This window comes from Melozone crissalis, unplaced genomic scaffold, assembly GCF_028551555.1.
Source record: "Melozone crissalis strain CALT ecotype California unplaced genomic scaffold, PUWL_Pcris_2 ptg000018l_1, whole genome shotgun sequence".
Classification (NCBI taxonomy): Eukaryota; Metazoa; Chordata; class Aves; order Passeriformes; family Passerellidae; genus Melozone; species Melozone crissalis.
In genome coordinates, this window is record NW_026535796.1 from 32,026,361 (window position 1) to 32,048,174 (window position 21,814).

Sequence of the window (21,814 nt, forward strand, 5' to 3'; positions counted from 1 at the left end):
TCGTCCCTCCGCTGCTCCGGCAGGGAACGGCCACGATCGAACCCCACACCGCACAGGGCCACAGCCTCGCTCGGCGTCCTGCGGGAGACGCGGGCAGGTACAAAACTCTGCTCGGCCGCGATGAAGCCTCTCTCGGCGCCGAGCAGTCCTGTGAGTGTCCCGGGACAGGAGAGGGGAGCGGAAAACCGCCGCTACGCACCCGGCCCCTCACAGCGCCCCGCCGGCCCTCTCAGGGCGGACCACAACTCCCAGAACGCCGCGCGCGGGGTGACGCTAGACGGCGGCGGGACTCGGCCAATGGGCGGGCGCGCAGGCACCGGGCGGGGAGGAGCGGCCGGTAGCAGCGGCGGAGCGGCGGCGGGAAGGGCGGGCTCGGGGCTCCACAGCAGCGGCGGGGACGATGCCGGTCCATTCCCGGGAGAAGAAGGAGAATAATCACGATGAGATGGAGGTGGACTACGGAGAGAACGAGGGCAGCAGCTCTGAGGAGGAGGAGACCGAGAGCTCGTCCGTCTCCGAGGAGGGGGACAGCTCAGGTACCGCAGCCGCCCGCAAGGCACCGCCGCTGAGAGGGCGCCGCGGCGGCTCCCTCAGCGCTCGGTGCTGCCCCGGAGACACACCGGTTCCGCCCCGGCTCTGGTGGCCGTCGGTGTCCCCCCTTCCCCTCCCCCCGTGACCCCGCCCCGGCCCAGCCTCTGCTTCGGCTCCGCGGCTCCTCTTGGGGCCACCGGCCAGGGCGCAGGAACGGGGCGGGGCGCATGGCAGGGAGCCCCGCCGAGCCCCGAGCCGCCGCTGCGGAGCGGGCTGGTACCCGGCCGGGGCCGGCTGGGCCGCGCTGCTCCGCTCCGTGCCGAGCCGTGGCTTGTGCCCGGCCGCGCTTGAGTGCGTCCTCGCTGGGGTCTCCACTTAAGGGCTTGGCATATATTCATACGTGTGCGTACATGAACACGTGTGTACGCACATATAAGTGCGTATTTCCATGCAAGCTCATGAATTTCAACTAGGTGTTTTAAGACCTGTCTTTGGAGGGATATTGGAAACCCTGTCAATACCACTGGCCTCTTTTGCAAATCACTTCAGCCTCTGCTCAGTTAAAGGTCCCTTCTTTTTTCCATAGTGTCCATGTAGACTGTTGGTTTTGAATTACATTATTAGCTGAAATCTAGCTATAAAGGGATCACTTTTTCTATGCTTAATTTACACTGTGTTATTAAGAAGGTTATTATTATCTGTTCTAAGTTTCCTTGTGATTACTACTTTCTGTATTTGATCTTAAAACATGTTTCCAGGTGATAACCGGTAGGAGTTTGTGGTGCCTCATTTGACTAGCAATGAGATGCAAGACAGTGGATGGAAAGGAAGTTGGACAGAGTTAGTGAATTGAGAAAGGTCCTGATGTCGATATGGACCAGGACCAGTCCTAGTCCTGGCATATGGTTCTGGCAGTTCAAGTGATTTAGTGCTGAGGCCCCTATATCACCTAATTAAAGCTGTAGAATATGCTGAGTTGGAAGGGACCCAGAAGGATCATTAAGACCAACTCCTGACTCTGCACAGGACACCCAAGAATCATACCATGTGCCTGAGAGTCTGGGATTAGGAAGGAATAAATGTGTTTTAAGCGAATGTAGTCTGTTCATGTTTTTTTAAAACAATGCAAGAAGCTCTCCAGATAATTTTTGTTGCATTCCACAGAAGAATGCTTTTAAGGGAGTACTTAAAGTGTGATAAGGACAGAAAATAACATGGTTGTCTCAGTGTCTTGACCAATATAAACATACTTCCTGCAAGCATATTGTTCCTACAGACTTAAAATGATTAGCACCTCAAGGAATAAGTCTCAATTTAAATTAGTAATGAATTTTTTGTCAAATTTGTAATTTTCTTTACTTGCATTCCGCCTTCTTTTTTTTCCTGTCTTCACTAGATGCCTGAGAACACAAAAGGTGCTGTTAGAGGAAGCATGACTGGTCCTTGAGAGCTGGCACTCTTTCTATCCTGTTCATTTTTATGTGTTTAGAACAGGTGTTTTATTGACTTGGCTATAGAATAGTTTGTTAGGGATGAATTTAAAAAGCCACAAGTTATGCTCACTATCCCAGAGGAGAATTTGGCCATTTTTTGAAGTACTTTATATAGGCCACAGCTTATTAAAAAAGCTATTTTAGGTGCTGTTACATTTTAAGTGCTGTGTGCATTTTTTTATCTTTAAACCCAGTTGCCCTAATTACTGTGTTAGACTGCTTGAGTATAGTAGGAAAAACAACTGTGGTTTTGAAAGTGTTTTAGAGTACCCTAAACACTTTTTGCAGTATGAAACTGTATGGTAAATCTGAAGTTTTGAGATAAGATGGACCTAATCAACAACTGTTTTAATACAGATTTAATATCAATTGGAAAGCCATGAAATTTGATCTTAAAACATTTTACTTTTTCAGCAATGCATATTCCATAGTCTGAATGCTCTTTAAGGCCATGAGGAAGAAATTCCATAAGTGGGGAATTAAATACATTTCAGGATTTTGAAAATCTTCATAATTTTATTAATCTTATTGGAGGAAGAATACAGATGAAACAATTGAACTTGGCATGTGAATTGACATTTAGTGTCAATGATAGGGAGAATGAAGACTTCTAGGCAGAAAGTCAAAGGCTTTTGAGAGTATTTGTAGCTGAGAGGAGATGGGAGAGAGCTGTGTGTTATTTCTTTATCTACAAGGAAGTCAGCTGTACCCTCAGATGCCAATGAATAGCAATTTCCTTGCAACACAAGTTTAAAATGTAAGATGCAGTCCCTTTCCCCTCCAACAGTGAGTGTGCTCTGATTCTCAACCAGGATTACAGTTCTAGTTTGCTTTGCTTTGTACTCCCTGAACAATAAAATCCACATTAATTTAAGAAGAGTTTATGAGTGAACTCATTCCTAAAACATACTTGGAATTGAAAGCATAGCAAAACACATTTGAAACATGTTTGAGAATAAAGGGGAAAAATTGTGGTATCCCAGTGCTTGTTCTTGTTTGGTTTCACTGGGAAGTGCCTTCACATTTTAAAGAAACTTGTATTTTTGTAGCACAGAAGTGCTTTAGGCAACTCTGCGTAATATGATTGCCACATTCCTTAAATCTGGCCAAATTATGAATTGCTAAATAGATTTTGGCTTGGATATTGTGTCCAACACTCACATAAAACTTTGTTCTTTCATTTGATTTTCAGCCTTATTCTGGGATTATGGTTTTGCCTTACATTTGAGAACAATGTTTTAATATAAATAGTATCTCTTAACAGCCTGATATGTTCTTCCCCCACTCTCCCCATTCATTGTATTTTTTTTAAGTTCTGTCTTCAAATTTTCTTGCTCTACTTTCAAGTTCTTCAGGTTATCCTGTGTTTTAAAACTTCCTTTTTGACTGTACTCACAGTAGTATGACAGACTGCACTAGGTCTTTAATTGTGGCTCATAGTTGCCATTGTAATACTGATTGGCATTGCTGCGCTGGCTGCTGGTTTGCATGTCCAGGCAGAGAAGGTCAGTATAGTTTTTTAGTCTTAAAAGCTTGTGATGATTTCAGGAAGAAGTCCTGAGAGGTCTGAGAAGACAATCTGATTTAATGGGATCCTTCCAAGTAGCTGGTGGCCCTGAAGCTACTCCTTTCACCTCCTCAGCTTCCCAAATTGCCACACTGTTTTGCAGAACAATAAGAATGAAGGATGCTGCATTCTGTAGTTGGTGTAGGAAACGGCATAAAGCAGTTAAACATGTGTGTTGGAAAAATGTAAGTGACAAAGAAGCAAAAAGCTCAGGGTTGTTTGTAGCCTAAAAGAGTGATCCCTGCTGGGTTTAGGATCCTACTTTTCCTCTCTGTCAGGAGGTAGGGTTTCTCTTGCCAGAGTAGCTGCTTACATAAGTAAGGTCTTAGGAGAGTGCCTTCTCTGAAGCATCTGGCCTGTTTGCACCAGTTCAGTTCCTGAGTGCATGGCCATGCCTTCTGCATGCCTGCTGTTGGGTGATAGTGGTCAGCTATCAACTGAGGGCTAATTCCTGCAGGTACTGCTGTTAGAAAGCAGTTTCACTTATCTGACTTTTGAATATAGCTTCACAAAACCTTTTTGCTTTTTTTTTCTGGGAAGGCTTGGAAAGAGTCAATAATTTTGTATTTTAGTTTCTCAGTTTTCTAGTGTAAGAAAGGCCAATGGAGGTAACAGCTGATGGTTAGTAACATTGGATGTCTCAATGGCAGTGTCAATAGTTTTGGCAAAAAATTGTGTATTTATGTTGCTTTATCTTCCCTAGGTAAATTACAAAAAAGAATCAGGAATATAAATTAAAATAAAATCTGTGAAAAGAGTTTAACTTTAACTACTTTTGCTGCATAAAAACATAGAAAGTCACGTGTCTGCAGTGTTCTAGACTTTTCAGGTTAAGAACTGGTTAACTGGAGTGATTTTGAATGCTCACTAAAATGAACTTCATATGTTTTTACATTAATATTTCAACTTCAAAGAACTCTTCCAATTGGACAGGATGAAACCTGTTTCAATATTATATGTTACTTTTTCTTTTAGGAATATGAATAAAACAAGTCTTGAATTTTATATGCACTGAACTGTGCATATAACTGTGCATATTCCAGGGATTGCTTTTGTTTGTACTAACCCAGCATACACTTGAATTTTCAGTGGTGACTTGCAACAGCTCATGCTTAATGTTGTCTTTCATTTGCTGTGATATACATTGTTTAGTTTTTCTGTTTCATGCATTCTTATATATTCTTTGTATTTCAGTCATGAAATTACCCTCTTAAGGTCTTACAGTGCTGTTCTTTCCTGTTTTGAGGAAGAAGAATTGTGTTTATGGAGTTTATTCTAGAATTAGATCTAGGTTTCTTTCTTTGTAGCTTGTGTGCCAAGTGATTTCTCATATTCTGCTTTATGAGAATAATAATATGAGGGAAACATTCATGGCTATAATTCAGGCACCCTTCTGCATTCACTAGAAACAAAATAGCCAGTTTATTTGGTTTATATTACTTTGTTAACTTTTTTTTTTATTCTTAGAAATGGATGATGAGGACTGTGAAAGAAGAAGAATGGAATGTTTAGATGAAATGTCCAATCTCGAAAAGCAATTTACAGACCTTAAAGATCAGTAAGTATTTCAATGTTTCAAGTGCCTTGTTTGAGGATCCATTCCATGAAAGTATTGTGTGCAGCTGGTGTTTCTTGTCTTTCATATATGTGGATGCTACTTTTGAAGAAGAGTAAGGACTGGGAATTCTGAAATTACTTGCAGGCAGTTGCTCTAGAATGTTTCTGTGTATTCATGTATTTTTTGTTTTGCTGTAAGGGTGGTTTTGAAATGTTCCTGTGAAGGGCTAGTCTGGGTCTGTTGCATCAAACTCCCTAGTAGAACCAAGAAACTGGGATTTTAGGGAAATTTGAGATTTTGTTTAATTACTTATTCATTCAGTATCATTCTCATACTTTTATATATGTGGGAGAGACCTAAATGCATTGTCTTTCCTAAGTAAGGAATTAGGTTGGGTTTTTTTTTACAGCAGTAGTTTTTATAGTTGGTACCAATCAATGTTTCTTGTGGTTACTGCAAACCAGGTACCAGTACAAGATAAAATGAAAATACTGTTATCTCTCAGTCTGCCATAATACCTACATAAGTAGCTAGTAAAAACCTACTAAAAAGAAGAGATAAACTAAATAGCCACAGTTGTTTAAAAGTGATTGTCATTTGTATTACAGCCTGTCATTTGTATCATAGAATCATTAAGGTTGGAAAAAACCTCTAAAATAATGAAGTCCAGCCATTTACCTATCAGTGCCAGGTCCACCACGAAGCCATGTCTCTAAGCACCACATGTGTGCATATTTTTGAACACTTTCAAGGATTCCACAATTTCCTTTGTCAGCCTGTTCCCATGCTTGAATACTCAGCGAAAGAATTTTTTTCTAATATCCAATCTAAGCTTCCCTGGTGCAACCATTTTCTCTAGTCCTGCCTCTTGTTACCAGGTAACCTGACCTTCATCTTGCTGCAGACATTTTTCAGGTAGTTGTAGAGAGCAGTAAAATCTCCCTGAGCCTCCTTTCCCCCAGGCTGAACAACCCCAGCTCCCTCACCTGCTGCTCACAAGGCTTGTGCTCCAGACCCTTCACCAGCTTCATTGTCCTTCTCTGGACACCCTCCAGCAGTGTATGTGAAGTGAAACTTGCTTTAAGTTAGGTGCATCTGTTCAGGTTTAAAATTGGTGGTATTTTGGCAACTAACTTAATAAGGTACTTGGTAAGTGAAACCTTGAGAAAACCTGGTCTGTTCTTGGGCCATATGCTTTAATTGAAAACTTAGTTGTTCTTATGGTTCAGATATGTATTTATATTGTGAGATAGTTCTTTCTGCTACAGAGCTGAGACATACAACTTTCTTTGCATAACAGGACACTGTGAGGTCTGGAAATAATAGGGTCTGGTAGGAATTGCCCAACAAGAAATTCCTTGCTGCAGTGTCTAGAGAAGACTGTCCTGCTCTTTGGGCTGAGCATGGAAAAACCTGGGAAATACAGCCAACTGATGAGTACTGGAGCCAGTTGGTACTGATTGGTTTGGCATTTGGAAAACTGTCAGCTTTTCAAAACTGTCAGCCATCTGCTCAACAGCTTGGATGACTGAAAACAATTTGTGAAAACAGATCTGTAAGAAGTGAATATGAAAGAGGGTGGTCCTGAGAGGAAGGAAGCAAATACTTCTGGGGACTTAAGGCTTATAATGGTGTTTGAGAAGTGGTAGGGCTGTGGTATATGGAGGAAGGCATTGTAGAGACAAGTTGGTTGTTTCAGATATAGAGGTATTTGTGTGGGCTGGAAGAACAGTGATGGTGGGGATACCAGAAATGGAGCATTAGAATGATGGAAGAGGGATTATGGGGAGAAGCAGCTGTGAATAGGGAAACGACATTGGGAAAGTAGAAAAAGATGCATGAACAATGGGATTTTTGTCACTAACTAACAGCAGAGATTGGTGTAATGATTGGGTCTGTCTCCTCATCCATTTCAGGGAAACTGGAATTGGATGTAATGAGATAAGTAGCATTTACAGTAGTTTGGTAGCATTTATTCATTTTAGAAAAATCATTGTTTGAAAGTAATGGATAAATAGTTGCAGTCCATCAACTAGTGCATGGTACCAAGTGCTGACAGCACCCTGTCCATATCTGCTTGCTTTGATATACCTGGTACTGTGTAATCAAATGTTAGTGACTGACCCAGTCAGGTGCACTGTGCAGCCAGGCTTATGGTCTGGCTAAATAATTCTGCTGTAGCTCTGTGCTAACCACCATGTGCAGAGCATGCTCATCAAGGGTTAAGCCCAGCAAACTGGGGTTTGATCAGCTGCAGGCTGTGTTAGCTGACAGCTAAATCCTGGTGGCAAGGTGAACAGGCAGTTACTTCTCAGAAGTCTTGGTAGATCAGTATACATGAACTTTATTTTGTCTAATGAATTACTTAACGTGTGCACTTTAAATAAGTAAAAAGCAGCATCCTTGTCCCAAGGACATCTGTTATGTCTATGTAAGCAGGTAGCACTTGATTTGTTTGTAACACTTACAGAGTTTGTACACGTTTGCATTAATTTTACACCTTTTGATTGTGGGGTGCAAGGTGAAAAATGAGAACAGGAGGAGTTAGTTATATTGATGATTCTAACATGGAACTCTAACAGTTACAAGTACGTGGAGCTTTATTGAGATTGAAATGTTTGTAATTGATATTACATTAAATTTGTCAAAGTTCAGCCAGATTTATTCATTGTCTGCCAGAAAATATCTGCTTTTATGGAATGGCTGAATTTCAGGTAAAGCAAAAATATTTTAATTACACTTCCTTTTGGCAGGAATGTAATGTGTCAGAAATTACCTCATGATATTTATAATAGTATGCAACATGTAGATTTTTACAGGAGTTTATGGTAGTGTGGGAGCAGATATGTGACATAAAATGTGAATGATCATTTCTGTCAACAAACTGACTTTCTCTGTCATGACATAACCTAGTTTGTTCTTGTGCATTGTATTACCTTTTCTTCTCCTCTGCCATGTTGATTCATGTCCTATTATTAACACATGTGCAATTTTTTTTTCTTCCTTAGAGATGGAGATACATTTAATTTTATCCTTTCTGCACTTCTCATTGTTTGCATTTGCTTTTTAGAAAAGCTTGGTAGACATGGATACTGTTGTTGAAAAAGAAAATATCTACTGGAAAATTCAAACACTAGCAAATCCTCATTTTGTTTAAGTGTTCCTTAGCATTAACCAAGGGATGACAAATACTTATTTTAAAAATATTTCTTCTAACTTGTGTTTTATTTTAAATAAAATACATACTTTTGTTTCTATTACTTTAAGACTTTACAAAGAAAGATTAAGCCAAGTGGATGCAAAGCTACAAGAGGTCATAGCTGGAAAAGCACCTGAATATTTAGAACCATTGGCAGCATTACAAGAAAATATGCAAATCCGAACCAAGGTGGCAGGTAAGCATGTAAAATGAGTATTGATGTTTCAAGGTATAAACTTGTTATGCATTTTAAGGTTAATCTTCTGTTTTCTTTAGAATTGTTGAAGGAGCGTGTTTTAAAGTTAGAAATATTGTAGAATAATTTTAAATCTGAAGTAGTTTTTAAATGAAAATTAATATGTTGTTTACCTCCGTGCACAAGTTGCCTGATAACATCTCACTAAAAATACGGCTTTTTTAAATGTTTCACTTAATTGCTGCCTGTCTTTGTGTAGTAAGAACAAAATTACTGAGTAAAAGCTAAGAATATTTTTAGTCAGGAGGTTTGGGTTCAACTCTACATAATGGTCACTCTTGAAGAGATATGTAGGTACTATGTCATGAAATGTTTGCTATCTAATGTGATGATATTTTTTCCTGCTCTTCTAGTCTGTGTCTCTTCTCCTCTGTTCCTATCCTTCTGTTCTGTCTAGGGAAAGAGGAAAAGCCTCTTGTCCTTGGTGCTTTTCTCTAAACTGAATTTTAGTTATTAAAACTAAGGTTTATACAGGTTTTTGTACTCCTAGAAGAAGGCAAGAACCTTTATCTGCTTGTATACAACCATATATTCCTATGAAATGGTAATATAATAGGAAGACAAAGTTCTGTACTTCCCTATTGTAAATTTGTTTCATGTTACAGCTTGAGTCCATTAGGAGGATTCAGCTGTCTAAGGCTTACATAACACAGGTTGTCAGAGAGCCAAAAGACAGACACCTGTGATCTGTAGGCAGAGAAGCAGTGTCTTTTCTAAGAAATTTAGCAGAAACATGGTGCAAGCTAAATGAAAAGTGGCAGGCCACCTTATACTTTTCATAATACCCAGTATATCTTCATTGGTACTTCTGACTTTGAGAATTTGAAATCTATTGATCTGTTGCATTTCTGTCACTCCAGGTCTTATCTGTAATGCTTTTTCTGAGCTGCTGACCCAGCCTTATTGGGTTTTAAGTTCTTAGCCCAAATCTACATGACTAGTCCTAAGCAGCCCACTTAGGCTTTGCAGGAGGATCTCAGTTAAACTTGCCGAAGGTTTGATATAAAAGCAATCTTAATCCAGGCTTTTAATTTTCAGTTTTAAATGTGGCTGTCCATCAGTGCTTTCATGTAGGTAGGAATGGGATATGCAGCATGTTACACATTCTCTTGAATGGTCTTCAGCACCATTGAAGAGCCATGTTTCAATGTAAAAAAAGCCCAGCTTAAAAACAAGTTTCCTTGAAGCTGAAAATAGAAAATAGGAGGTTTTTGTTTCCATTTGTCCCCAACTGAATGACCTTGATAAAATTATTCCAGAGAAAGCAAGAGACTGCAGAACTGGATGCTCCTGCTGTTTGAGAGCCTTTACAGAAGTGGGTAATAGCAGGACTTGAGTTCCACCAAGTAACCCATAAGGACCTATGGTTGCCTAGGAAAGGGGAGGAAGTGGTGACAAAACCCCTAAACTAAACTATATTTAGCTAAACTTGGGATATAATTGCATCTGTGTTAGAAAAGAAACTTGTGTTCCTTGGCTCTCTAAGGCACTATTCACACAAAATGTGGATCTTGACTATTTTAGCAAGTCAGAAGAACAACTGTTTGTTCTAGGATTGTTCATACCTATATTTTTCAATTTCAGGCAAATAAATACGTGACCTAAATATATCAGTCAGCCGTAAATATTAAGAAAATAAAAGCCAGCATAACATAGCAATGTAAAAAAGAACATTTTGAATTCTAGAATAGCTTCACTGTGGAAAGGTGATTGATGCAATACTTGGTGGTTTGTTTTTCAGAGAGATTGCTGCTAGTAGTTCTGTTCCCCTAGTAGTGTTCATTTATAGTAAGTTGAACTATAAGGGAAGTTGGTTTTGGACGTTCTTTAGTTGCAAGGCACCACCACTGTGTGTGCAAACTGAACTCCTCAAGTTTCTAGGCTGAAGGAATATAGGTGTTTTCTGTTGAATGCATTGAATATATTAAATCAAGTTCTGTAGATGCTTGCCTGATATTACATTTCAGGTACCTCTAAGTTTTTTTTCAGCTGGCTTAGTGAACACATTTCCAGAAATACCTAAAAGTGCTCCTAATGCTTAGAAGTGGTACCCTTAATCACAAGATGACTGTTTTTAAGAATGGAACAGTGTTGTTAATTATTGTAATGTAATAAGGTCATGCATTATAAAGTAAGTCTTACTCCAAATATAATTTGTAAAACTTTTTTCTTTCAATCAGTTTTCTAGCTGTTTTACAACCCCAAAACCTTATTTTAAACTCTTACTAGAAAAGAGAAGAGGCCATTCAGTACTTAAGTTTGAAAACTGATAATATTCAGGATAATCTGATCAGAAATATGAAATTGGTGTATTTTCTAAAGTTATTGTGACCACTGGTGTAATTTATTGACTGACAGGAGAAGGAATTAAAATAGCATTTAGTTTTTCTCAGATCTTCAGAATTAAGGATTTACTTGTTCTTATTTTTATTCTTTTAAGCAGCCAGCCACTCTTAAGTGCCTAATGTAATATATCTGTATTTTTACTGTGTGCATATGTTGGGACCTGCAGGCAGTCTTAAAATAGAATTCTGAAGTCAGATATTTGCTAAAGAAAGTAATATTGCTGTAATTTGTCTGATTGCAGGTATCTATAGAGAGCTTTGTCTGGAATCTGTGAAGAACAAATATGAATGTGAAATTCAAGCCTCTCGACAGCACTGTGAGGTTGTGCCAGCTGTTTCACATTGATAGCTAATCTCATCTAACTTTACTGTCTGTCATGCTTTTCAGGTTCAGTGCATGTTTTTATTATTGCTGTTATTTGCTATTTGAATGCAACTACTGTGTAATATATAAGTCCATGCAAGAAGTTACTCAAAGCATCTGAAAATTAGAATCATAGAATGTGCTGGTTTAGAAGGGACCCATCAAGATTGTCTAGTCCAATTCCTGGCCCTGTGCAGGACAATGAAGAATTAAGTCATGTGCCTAGGAGTGTTGTCCAAACACTTCAGACAAGCTGGGTTCACTTTTCTGGGGAGCCTTTTCTAGTGCTCAGCCAGCTTCTGGGTGAAGAATCTTTTCCTGATACTCAGCCTAAATCTCCCCTGGCTCAGCTTCATGCCTTTTCCTCAAATCCTGTCCCTGGTCATGAGAGTAAAGAGATTGGTACCCACCCTTCTGCTTCCCCTTGTGGGATATTGAAGACCCAGATGAAGTCTCCCTTCAGTCTCCTCCAGGCTGAACAGACCAAGTGACCTCAGCTGCTCCTCATATGGTTTCCCCTCCAGAGCCTTCAGCATCCTCCTGGCCCTCCTCTGGACACTCTCTAGTAGTTTAATAGCTTTCTGATACTGTGGTGCTCAGAACTGCCCCCAGCCCTGGAGGTGAGGCTGCCCCAGTGCAGAGCAGAGCAGGACAATCCCCTCCCTTGCCTGGCTGGTGCTGCTGTGCCTGATGCACCCAGGGCAGGGCTGGCCCTCCTGGCTGCCAGGGCACTGCTGGCTCAGATTCAGCTTTCTGTCAACCAGAGCCCCCAGGTCCCTTTCTATGGTGCTGTTCTCCAGCCTCTCATTCCCCAGTCTGTCTGTACATCCAGGATTACCCTGTCCCAGATGCAGAATCCAGCACTTGTTCTTTTTTAACTTCATTTACTTCATTTGGTTGGCAATTGCCCAGCTTTCTAATTTGTCAAGGTCTCTCTGCAGGGCCCCTCTGCCCTTGAGGGAGTCAGTAGTCCCTCCCAGTTTAGTGTTGCTGGCAAACTTACTTAGTATTCTTCAAGACCCATGTCTGAGTTGTTAATGAGGATGTTGAGAGGCTTTTTATTAGTTTGGCTTTGAATATACATATATATATATATATATATATAGTGCTAAGTCTTCTTATTTTTTCATTATCAAGTTCTTATTAATAGATTCCCACATGATTTTTTACATTTTTTATAAAAAGATTACCAGGAAAGTAACTAAAATACCTGACATACTTTTAGCAAAAAATGCCTTACATTTAATAACAAAACCAAAGAAGTCTTTTTGAGAAGCATTAGAAAGCTACTGATATAGCTGTAATTTCAAAAGCAGTTACAAGAAAAATACATTTCTCTCCTTGAACATAAAGGTTCCTGTTCATGTGGATAAATGCTGGATACTGTAGTACAAACACTCAATACATGTATGTCCAATGCTGTACATAGCTGCTTAGATCCTTTTCATCATAGTACTCCTGAGTCCCCTTACAATTACTTAAAGGTGTGTTCTTCTGAGTGGTTCACTATATTCCATAATTCCTGATACCTACTATAGCAATAAAGCAAGAGTGTGCCTGTGTACTTTAGAAAAGTTTTCGATTTTCTTGATGCCTTGGGAAGGCATTAAATGTTATGAAAGATGACTCATTACTGGCTGTCCTTACTCCTGTGAATACTCCTGAGGCTGGACAGAATCCTGTAAGACTTGCAAGGTCTCTTATCCCTGATGAAATGATTTGCCTTGGGTGTGTATTATTCCTGTTTGAGGTGGTCTTTGTCCCTTGTTTTGCTGTTATGTGAAGCATTCATAATTCACCATCCAGTACAAGTCTCTTGGGGGGAAAAGCTCTATTAAGTCAGAAATGCTGCTTGTAGAATTACTGTTGCTCTGGAATATAACCATTCAGCAAGAATGCCTCTGATGCCTGTAATAGCTTTCACACCTTATTTGTTACCAGCTACATGAAGCAGAACACATGTCTAAACACAAACACTGTTTAATTTTAAAATGGTCTCAGAACAGGTAACACTCAATTGTCACTTCAGATAAATGTAAAGAGGCTTCTGCCTTTTAAATTCAGCTGGGAAGTGTTTTTTATAAAGGTATCACATATTTTTCATGTGAAAAATATGTGAAAGGAGGTCTCCAGAATTTGAATACTCTGTAACTTGAGGGAATGGTAAGCGTGACAGTCATTTAGTGCAATAGGGTTTTTTGTCCATTCCTTCACTCTAGCAAACTAGCTTGAACACAGGTAGAGGGAAGCTTCTGTTGCTGTGCTGTGGGCAAGAGCAGCTGAAGTGCAGACATTGCTCATTTGGCTGTAGGGAGCAGCAGCTTCTGGCAGAGACATGGTAGCAGATAACTGGGTGCATTGTCTTGAGCTGCTTACACTGTTTTTTGAGTCAGTTCAAGCTCTGTTTTCCAGAGCTGTTAAAGACATTGCTCACTGAAAGTGAATATTGAAATTGAACAATTGGCTGTGTTTTCTACTCATAGTTTTGGAAATGTCCAAGCTTGTGAAAGAGCAGTGCAGTTATTTCCTTAAGGCTTGGAACTCAGCTTAATTCTGAGTTACTCTTTTAGAGAATTTAGTGGGTTGTCATGCTGAAGAGTAACTGATCTGTAAGATACTGTGCAGTTTAGTGTAGGAGATAGCTTTATAAAAGGCTTTCCATGAAAACATTAGCTTTTGTGATTTGTAATGAAAGGTGGCTTAGAAGCTACTGCTTTAGCTACCCATTGTGAATAAAACTTTTCTGTCCACAAAAATACAGGGCAGAGAGTTATTCTGGAAAGAATGCAGAGAGTTATTCTGGAAAGATAGCTGCATGCTTTTAATTACTCTTGGTACCAGTAGTTGATAAATATGTAATTATATTTTCACTTGTGCTAAGCAAGTGTGCTGTCTTCAAAGAGCTAGAATCTCATGCTAAGAAAGTGGATAGAGGGAGATGTCATATGCTTTGTGGCTTCTGAAAAAGCTTTTCTTATGTTGCTTCCACTGATGCCTTAAATTGTCAGTATTTAGATCATTGAACTCACTAATGTAAAAATCTGTAACCTTGCTTTTATAGAGTGAGAAGCTTCTCTTATATGATACTGTACAAAGTGAACTAGAAGAGAAGATTAGAAGACTTGAAGAAGACAGACATAGCATTGACATTACCTCAGGTGGCTGGAAATTCAGTTTGCTTTTTTATTATTTGTCTTTTATCTTCTGCTGGGTACTGATGAGTTGACTGTACACATAATATATCTGATGAGTTTTAGATTGTCTGGTTGAATGCTGTTCAACTGTAGACTTTGGGCAGGGGGTTGAATTTAAACTTCAGTTTTGGTTCAATAGTTGTCAGCATCCCTTGTGTGTTTTGAGAGTATTAATCTGTGTCTACAAAATCTTGTTATTCTTTGAATCTTGAATAAACACCTTTATTCTGTTCAGAAATGATATCTGATGAATTTTTTTTTTTTTTGTTTTGGACACTATTTTCTGCTATAAAAAGAGCTAAACGTGTAAATGTTTCTGATTCATAGCATGTTCTTATTATATCTTTTCAGAATTATGGAATGATGAGCTCCAGTCCAGGAAGAAAAGGAAGGATCCATTTAGCCCAGATAAGAAGAAACCTGTTGTTGTATCAGATATCCTTTTACTGAAATTGTTGTTCTTTCTAGTAGTGTTTGCAGTTTTATAGTTAATTTTATTACATATGTCATTAATATCAAGTTGAAGGGATAATGCATTATCAAAACTGATTTTTGCATGGCAGACATTGTTCTTACTCAGATTAGAGAAACCATATTGACTCATCCTCCCATCATGAAAATTGAAATTAAGATTCTCTTACCTAGCTACTAGTTTTAAATAGAAAATGTTTCTAAAAGTTGTTTTCTCTAACTCTTAAAGAAAAATAGTTACAAGGCAAAAGCAGAATCAATTATATATTAGTATTAGGTATAAAATCTCAGCAATTTCAGGCTGTTTATAAAGCGAAGAATTCTTTCAGTTTTAAAGTAAATTAATTTATTCTTTTTGATTGTAGTTTAGAAATAGCTGTGAACTTATCAGATAAGTGCAAAGCAAATACTAGAAATTTTACCCAGCTTTTCATTTTTAATTTTTTGCTATTTAGAGAAAAAAAATGGAAAGTAGTTAAAAGATTTCTAAAATTTCAAAGGGAATTTTAAGTTTAAACTTGCTCTCCATTTTAGGAGATTCCTTTTTTAAACATCCATAGCACCTTTTGCTAAGCTTATTCTTCAGAGATGAAGTGGGTAGAAACAAAGTAGAAAGTGAAGACTATTTTAATGGAATAGCTGTACTATATGGAATTTTGTTCTGAAGTTCATTTGTTCTAATACACATTTTTTACTTTGCAATTGATAGTTTAAGGAAGGGAGCTTTGCCTTTCTGCCTCTTTCTGCCTGTTTTTTAAATATTTGTTACTCAGCTATGTGGGGCTGACCATACTTTTCTCTTGAAGATACATGATGCGGAATAATGCAAAACTAATTATTTTATCTAAGCTGATACTAGTGTAGGTGCTGTTTTGTAGTGGTGCATTGAAATTGCAATGAATTTTTATTGTAATTTGAATTATTGCAAATAGAATAACTTTTGAGTTGTTAGGAATGGAGTGGTTGCGTCTCAGCTGTTTATTCTATCCTTATGTTGAACTCCAGTACCTTGAGTATCTACGTACTATTATTACCTCTTTTAATAATTCTTAAAAGCGTACTTCTAGGTTGCATAATTCAAAGATGGATGTTTTTGCACTGAGCTTTTACTTCGTGTTGGTATGCTTTTTGTGAATGATCTGCAGAACAGACCTATTAATATCTTTCTACAAACATTAGAGTATTTTTATTATTTCTGTTTAAGAGAGTTTTCCCTAACATTTCCACGCCCTTATATAGTTTATATGTTACAAGACCTTGATATACTTGAAGACTGGACAACAATAAGGAAGGTAAGATGAAAGGATGAATGCCAGTGCCTGTGTATTTAGTTGGGTTCATGTCTAGTGCTTTTGCTATTTAAAAATGTGTAACTGGATTTCTTACATGATCAAAACACTAAATAGATGTTTATTTCTTCAGTAGTCAGTTAATCCTTTCACTTCAAGCTGTGTTAATTGCTATTTCTTCTTATTCTACCCAAATCATAAAGAGGAATCCATTAAAGGGGTGCAAGAGGGTATCTTTGAAATGGGAAGTCCATAATTTTCCATGAAAAAATGTGCTTTACTTATACTTTTTTTTTACTTACACTTTTTTAACATAAAAATGGGGAGCTGTGTTTTTCTCAGGTTACGAGACAGTTGTGGTTTAGAGGAAGAGAAATTTGTTTAGTCAATTGATACATTTGAAAAAATAAATCCAGCTTTTAATTGCATAATGCCTTTTTAATATTGTAACACTGTTAAAGGATCTTGCTGTAATGAAATGCTGTCCTTGCCTTGCACCTGCAGTCAGAAAGCTTCCCCTAATATCCTTGTGCATCCCAGTTTATGGAATAGCAATCCACTTAGGTGAATTCCACTGACTCAGTTGGCTGAGTCAATTTCTATGCTGTTTTTTCCCTGTACCTCTTTCCTGAACAAGAAGTAAAATGTGACCTTTATATGAGAACTTGTCTGGCTTTTCTCTTTCTGTCACATCAGAGGAACAGACATAAAATATCTTTCCCTAGAGCTTTTTTTCTGTAGTTTTACATAATTTTAAACCCAGGATCTAGGCTCTCCCCCCAAACTAGGACTTTGTCTTTTCTGGAAATAATTTTTTAAATCCCAAAAAAAGCAAACAAATGAGCCCCCAAAACCTCTTCAGTGCTTATTTTTTTCTCAAGGTTATGTGTGGTCTGGAGTTTACATGAACTAATATTTGTGACCTTATAACATATAAATTAAAAGATTAGGTTGTTCATATAGCATTTTGTTTTTCAGAATGAGTTAATGTAATTTCATGTTTTCTTGACAGAATTGCATAAGAGCAATTTTGAGGATTTAATTTAGAAAAGCTTGAGTTATTGAAATAAGAACTTAATAAAGAAGGTGGTTTTTTTCACCTTCAAAATGCTTTTTTATGTAGCTACCCAGTCACCATTGAACACATTTTTATTTTAGAATTCTCACTCTATTTTTTGCCTGTAAATGCAAGTATACACTTGCATATAAAAGCAAGTACCACTGCATGTTACTGCATAACTAAAGCTGGCAGTTAAGCCAAAATGACTCTGCCTGCTGACTAACTTTAATTTTCTTTTGTGTTTCAAGGCAATGGCTACGCTGGGACCACACAGGGTAAAGCCAGAACGTAAGTAAACATGGTGTAGTTTCACAAGACAGAACTTGCTGTGTCCAATGATGCAAGCTGCATCCAGGCAGATTGTATTTGTTGTAGTACTGGTGTAGTGATGGAGGATGGGGTGAAGTAGCTGGAAGATGGGACTTTTGTCTTTCTCCTCTCTCAGGTGCTGATACCTGTGACAAAAATTCTAGAAAATTATAAAAAAAAATTCAGCCTTCTAATGGTGGTTTACAGCAATTCATATTAGCAAGCTGTGCCAGTGTTTGTACAAGATTAAGCAGAAAGCTGAGAGCATCTGCACCTTTCAGGTGCATTTCGAAGGGTGCTCAAATTGACTGCAAGCTACAACTCTGAAAAAGCAGAGCTGTGGGAAAGGAGTGGTATTCATATTTGCATATTTGACACTGAGAGGAGAAGCATGTTCTTGCAAAGTAAAATCACATATTTGAAGGTGAGGAGGAGAAGAGATGATAGGCACGTAGGTGATGGCTTCTATTTGAAAATGAAAATATAACTTTTAATAATCTGACTGGAAATAAAAAGGTATATTGCTTCCAATTTTCCAATTCAATTATTAAAAGACAGACTACTGTTGGACAAAATGTCTCTTCTGTGTAAATAACTTGATGAAAGTGTATTTAACTGCCTAACTGATTTCTGTGAAGTTAATATTAAATCACTTTTATTACTTAATTTAGCACCTGTCAAATTAGAAAAACATCTCCACAGTGCTAGATCTGAAGAAGGAAGACTCTATTATGATGGCGAATGGTATGGACGAGGGCAGACGATATGCATTGATAAGAAAGATGAATGTCCTACAAGGTAAAGATTATTCAGCTTATGGAGCTTGGTGCATTCATGTTAAGCAATAACTAGGATGATGACATTGAAGAGTGAGGCCTATGTGGAAATACTGCCACCTCAGTGACATTTACTAGTTCACCTTGGAAGACAGGTATTGAGATGAGTGCTGACTTGTGAAAGAGGATAGTAAAGGCTGGAATTGATTGAAGGGTTATCAAGTTAGGATCTCTCTTAACAATTTAAGCTGTTACTAGTTTCTGATAGCCTTGGAGTAGTTTTTTTTCTAGTATCTTGGGATTTTGTTGCTTTGAGAATTTGACCCAAAAATACTTAATTATGGAAAAACACTTCATGCTGTTGAAGATAAGCTTTGTTTTCCATTGATTAGTGCTCTGAAAGAAGAGAGCAACTTTTTAATGGTATTTTCTTCTCTTAAGAAAGGTTCTGCCTTGGAACAGTCTAAATGTTAGAGTGCAAATTTGGTTGAATGTTTTAAGATCTATAAATGTGTTTTCTCTGCATGGATAATATTTGCAAATTCTAAAATTCAGAGTGTATTTAAAATAAAAGATATATCTTGCCTTTTACTGAATGGGGCAAATAAGTCTAAGCCTGGTGTTAATTAAATATGCACATGTACTCAGGAAAATTTACTTTAAATTTATAGGTCAGTAGTTTACTGTAGAACTGGTTGTTTCTTTTTGTCCTTATGTATGGTGTAGAGGAACAAATTTTGGTGATTTTGGTGTTTCTTCAGGGCTGAAACAGGAAGGTATTTTGGTAAACTACAGATTGTGTCTGAAATTAAAAAACCTCTGGATTAATTTAGCAGAATACAGCAGTTGTACTGGGCCAAGTAAAGATCTTAGTATCCAGTGTCTGACAAAAGCTAAAAGCTGATGCTTAACAGGGCAGTCATGCGGTGAAGCTTTCCTGGGCTTTCAAGACCCCCACAATTTGTAAGACTTGAGGGAGTTGTCACATTCAGTATGCAGTAGATTTTTGTTCTATTAACTGTTTTGATCATTGGTTTTGTGCTTTCTGTTCTCCCCATCAATGTACTTGAAATGATATTTTTTCTGTGGGTATGAGGAGGGAGTTTTGTTCACTATTTGTGTTAAAGGTTACTACAAGGAGCATAGAAACAGGGCTCATTTAACAGGGAATCAGTAAGTCACTTTCAGTTTATTTCTTGTGATCTTGGCATAATGAGTGAGAGTTTAATACATTTTGTGCTTTAAATCTTGGCTTCAGGTTGTCCAACTTTTTTTCAAGTACTTCATATTCAATGTAATTTCAAGGCTTTTCTTGTTTTTTTTACTATGGGTGGTTTATTGTGTTTTCTGTATGTGACTGTTGTTCTTATAAACAATTAAAGTATTTGTACCTGTTAGGGTTTTCTTGTAAGAGAATAAAATAGATGGCTGTAACATTAGCTACCTTCACTAAAGACACATGCAGTTCCCAAGAAATTATGTTAAAACTGTCCTTAGAGTGGTGCTAGTATCTTTTGGGGCTAGCATTTACAACTAATGCATACTTTCATTTACTGTGTGGAAATACAGCTGCAGTTTTGAGGTTATTTTTAGCTTATGAGCTTTCTAAATTCTTCTTGTTTTTCTTCCCCTGACCCTTCTTCCCTCATTTTCTGCAGTGCCATAATTACAACAATTAACCATGATGAAGTTTGGTTTAAAAGACCGGATGGAAGCAAGTCTAAGCTGTATATTTCTCAGCTCCAGAAAGGAAAATATTCAATAAAGCATAACCACAACTGACCGTTGTTCACCGGATGTGAAACAAGTGGTATTGCCATGCGTGATGTGCCATGGGTGAAAATTGTATTTAATAGTGTTTTGTATTCCTTATCTATTTCCAGCAGTATCTAATATGTGTTGGTCGTGCTGTATGTAAGCTTCATATGGACGGCCTTCAGAAACCTGAGGAGGGTGAATCCTGTTAACAGATATTTTGCCTCTAAATTGGGTCCAGTGCCTAAGATGTGAAGTATGCTCTTCAAGTATAATGCTTCAAAACTTAACATATTTGTAATTTAGAAAAAATTATTTTTCCATTGGTGACCAGTTGGTGTGAAAAAATTATAACCATAATTACCAGCAACTCAATTTATTTTCAGTTACTGTCATGCTTCTCTTGTGGATGTAAATTTAGCCTGCTGAGCTGTTGCTTTTGAATAGATTGTAAAATGCATAAGCATCCTTTTATCCAAAGTGTACTGATTTATTTAAATTATTGTCCTCAACAGCTTTGCTAGTACCGACTGTGTTATATTTTGTAAGGTTCACTATATTGCTTGTAATGAAACAAAGCCAATATTTTGAACTATGTTTTTGAAGAGCACTTTTCTAGTGTAGGACCCTATTCTATAGCAGACAAATCATTGGTGATGTTTTTTCTTGATTGCCAGCAAAATTTATGCATAAGGTGGACAATGTTGCTCCAACCTGTGTTATATGTAGCCCAGAAAGAACGACTGGGGGGGATGGTTACATAAGTGCTGTTGCATGGCCTGCATGTTTGGTCCACAGTTGTATGAAATATGATGAATTTTTGTTAGGAAAGGAAAATATTTCCCCAGAAGTCATGTATCTGGGAGACTTTACACTGAGTTTTCCACCAAACACTATTTTCAAAATTTCTGTACCCCATTTCATCTTACTGTACACCAGAAGTATTTCATGCAGCTTAGGAAACTGAGTGTCTTTTCAAGTCTTGCTCTTTTAGCCACAGAGAAAATTTCTAAATCCTTGATGTTACTGTGATGTGCTTCGAGCAACTAGAATGATAGATGGGATTGTTGAAGAATTGTTAACATTGGTTATGTGCACTTTAATCTCCACTTATGATGATTCTTCTTGGAGAAAATAAAGCATCCATTTGCTTTAAATGATCGCAGCAAATAAATATTTTTATTGTAACATATAAATTAATCGTCTCTTCTAGTGCAGGGTGGTAAGTACTTCCAAATGCCAAATCAGTTTCTGCTGAGTGATGCTTTTCTACGATTGTATGACATAAATCAAATGTACATAAAGTATCAATTGACATGTTGGCTTTTAACAATATGGACTGTATGTATACAGTTGTTTGATAAACTTTTTGTAATTAAATATTTGCATTTTTTAACTTAGTATATAAATAAATGATCTGTGGTAGTGGACATCTTTTCTGTTGTTTTGCTCTTTGATTTTCTAGTCTTGTTGGAATTGTTGATCTACCAAATGGCAAAGGGAAATATTTTTAAATAATCAGAAGGCCTAAGGCTTTTTAAAAAAACTTTTGACTTGCACCTTTTTCTTTGGGGTTTTAAGAGTTTGTTTGTATACATTTTGGGTTTTTTTACAAACTTTTAGAAAATATTTTATGGAAGCTTTATT

At 37.8% G+C, this 21,814-nt stretch overlaps 1 protein-coding gene across 1 annotated transcript; it reads left to right on the plus strand.

Annotated features, from left to right (window-relative positions):
- Nucleotides 1-340: 340 nt before the first annotated feature.
- On the plus strand, nt 341-21,597 carry BRMS1L (BRMS1 like transcriptional repressor). The gene is made up of 10 exons (XM_054275500.1): nt 341-536; nt 5,059-5,149; nt 8,417-8,544; nt 11,192-11,271; nt 14,375-14,471; nt 14,859-14,942; nt 16,206-16,270; nt 17,576-17,615; nt 18,308-18,434; nt 20,071-21,597. Exons 1-10 carry the CDS (start codon nt 401-403, stop codon nt 20,192-20,194), a joined length of 972 nt encoding a protein of 323 aa, XP_054131475.1. The 5' UTR covers nt 341-400; the 3' UTR covers nt 20,195-21,597.
- The last annotated feature ends 217 nt before the right edge of the window (nt 21,598-21,814 follow it).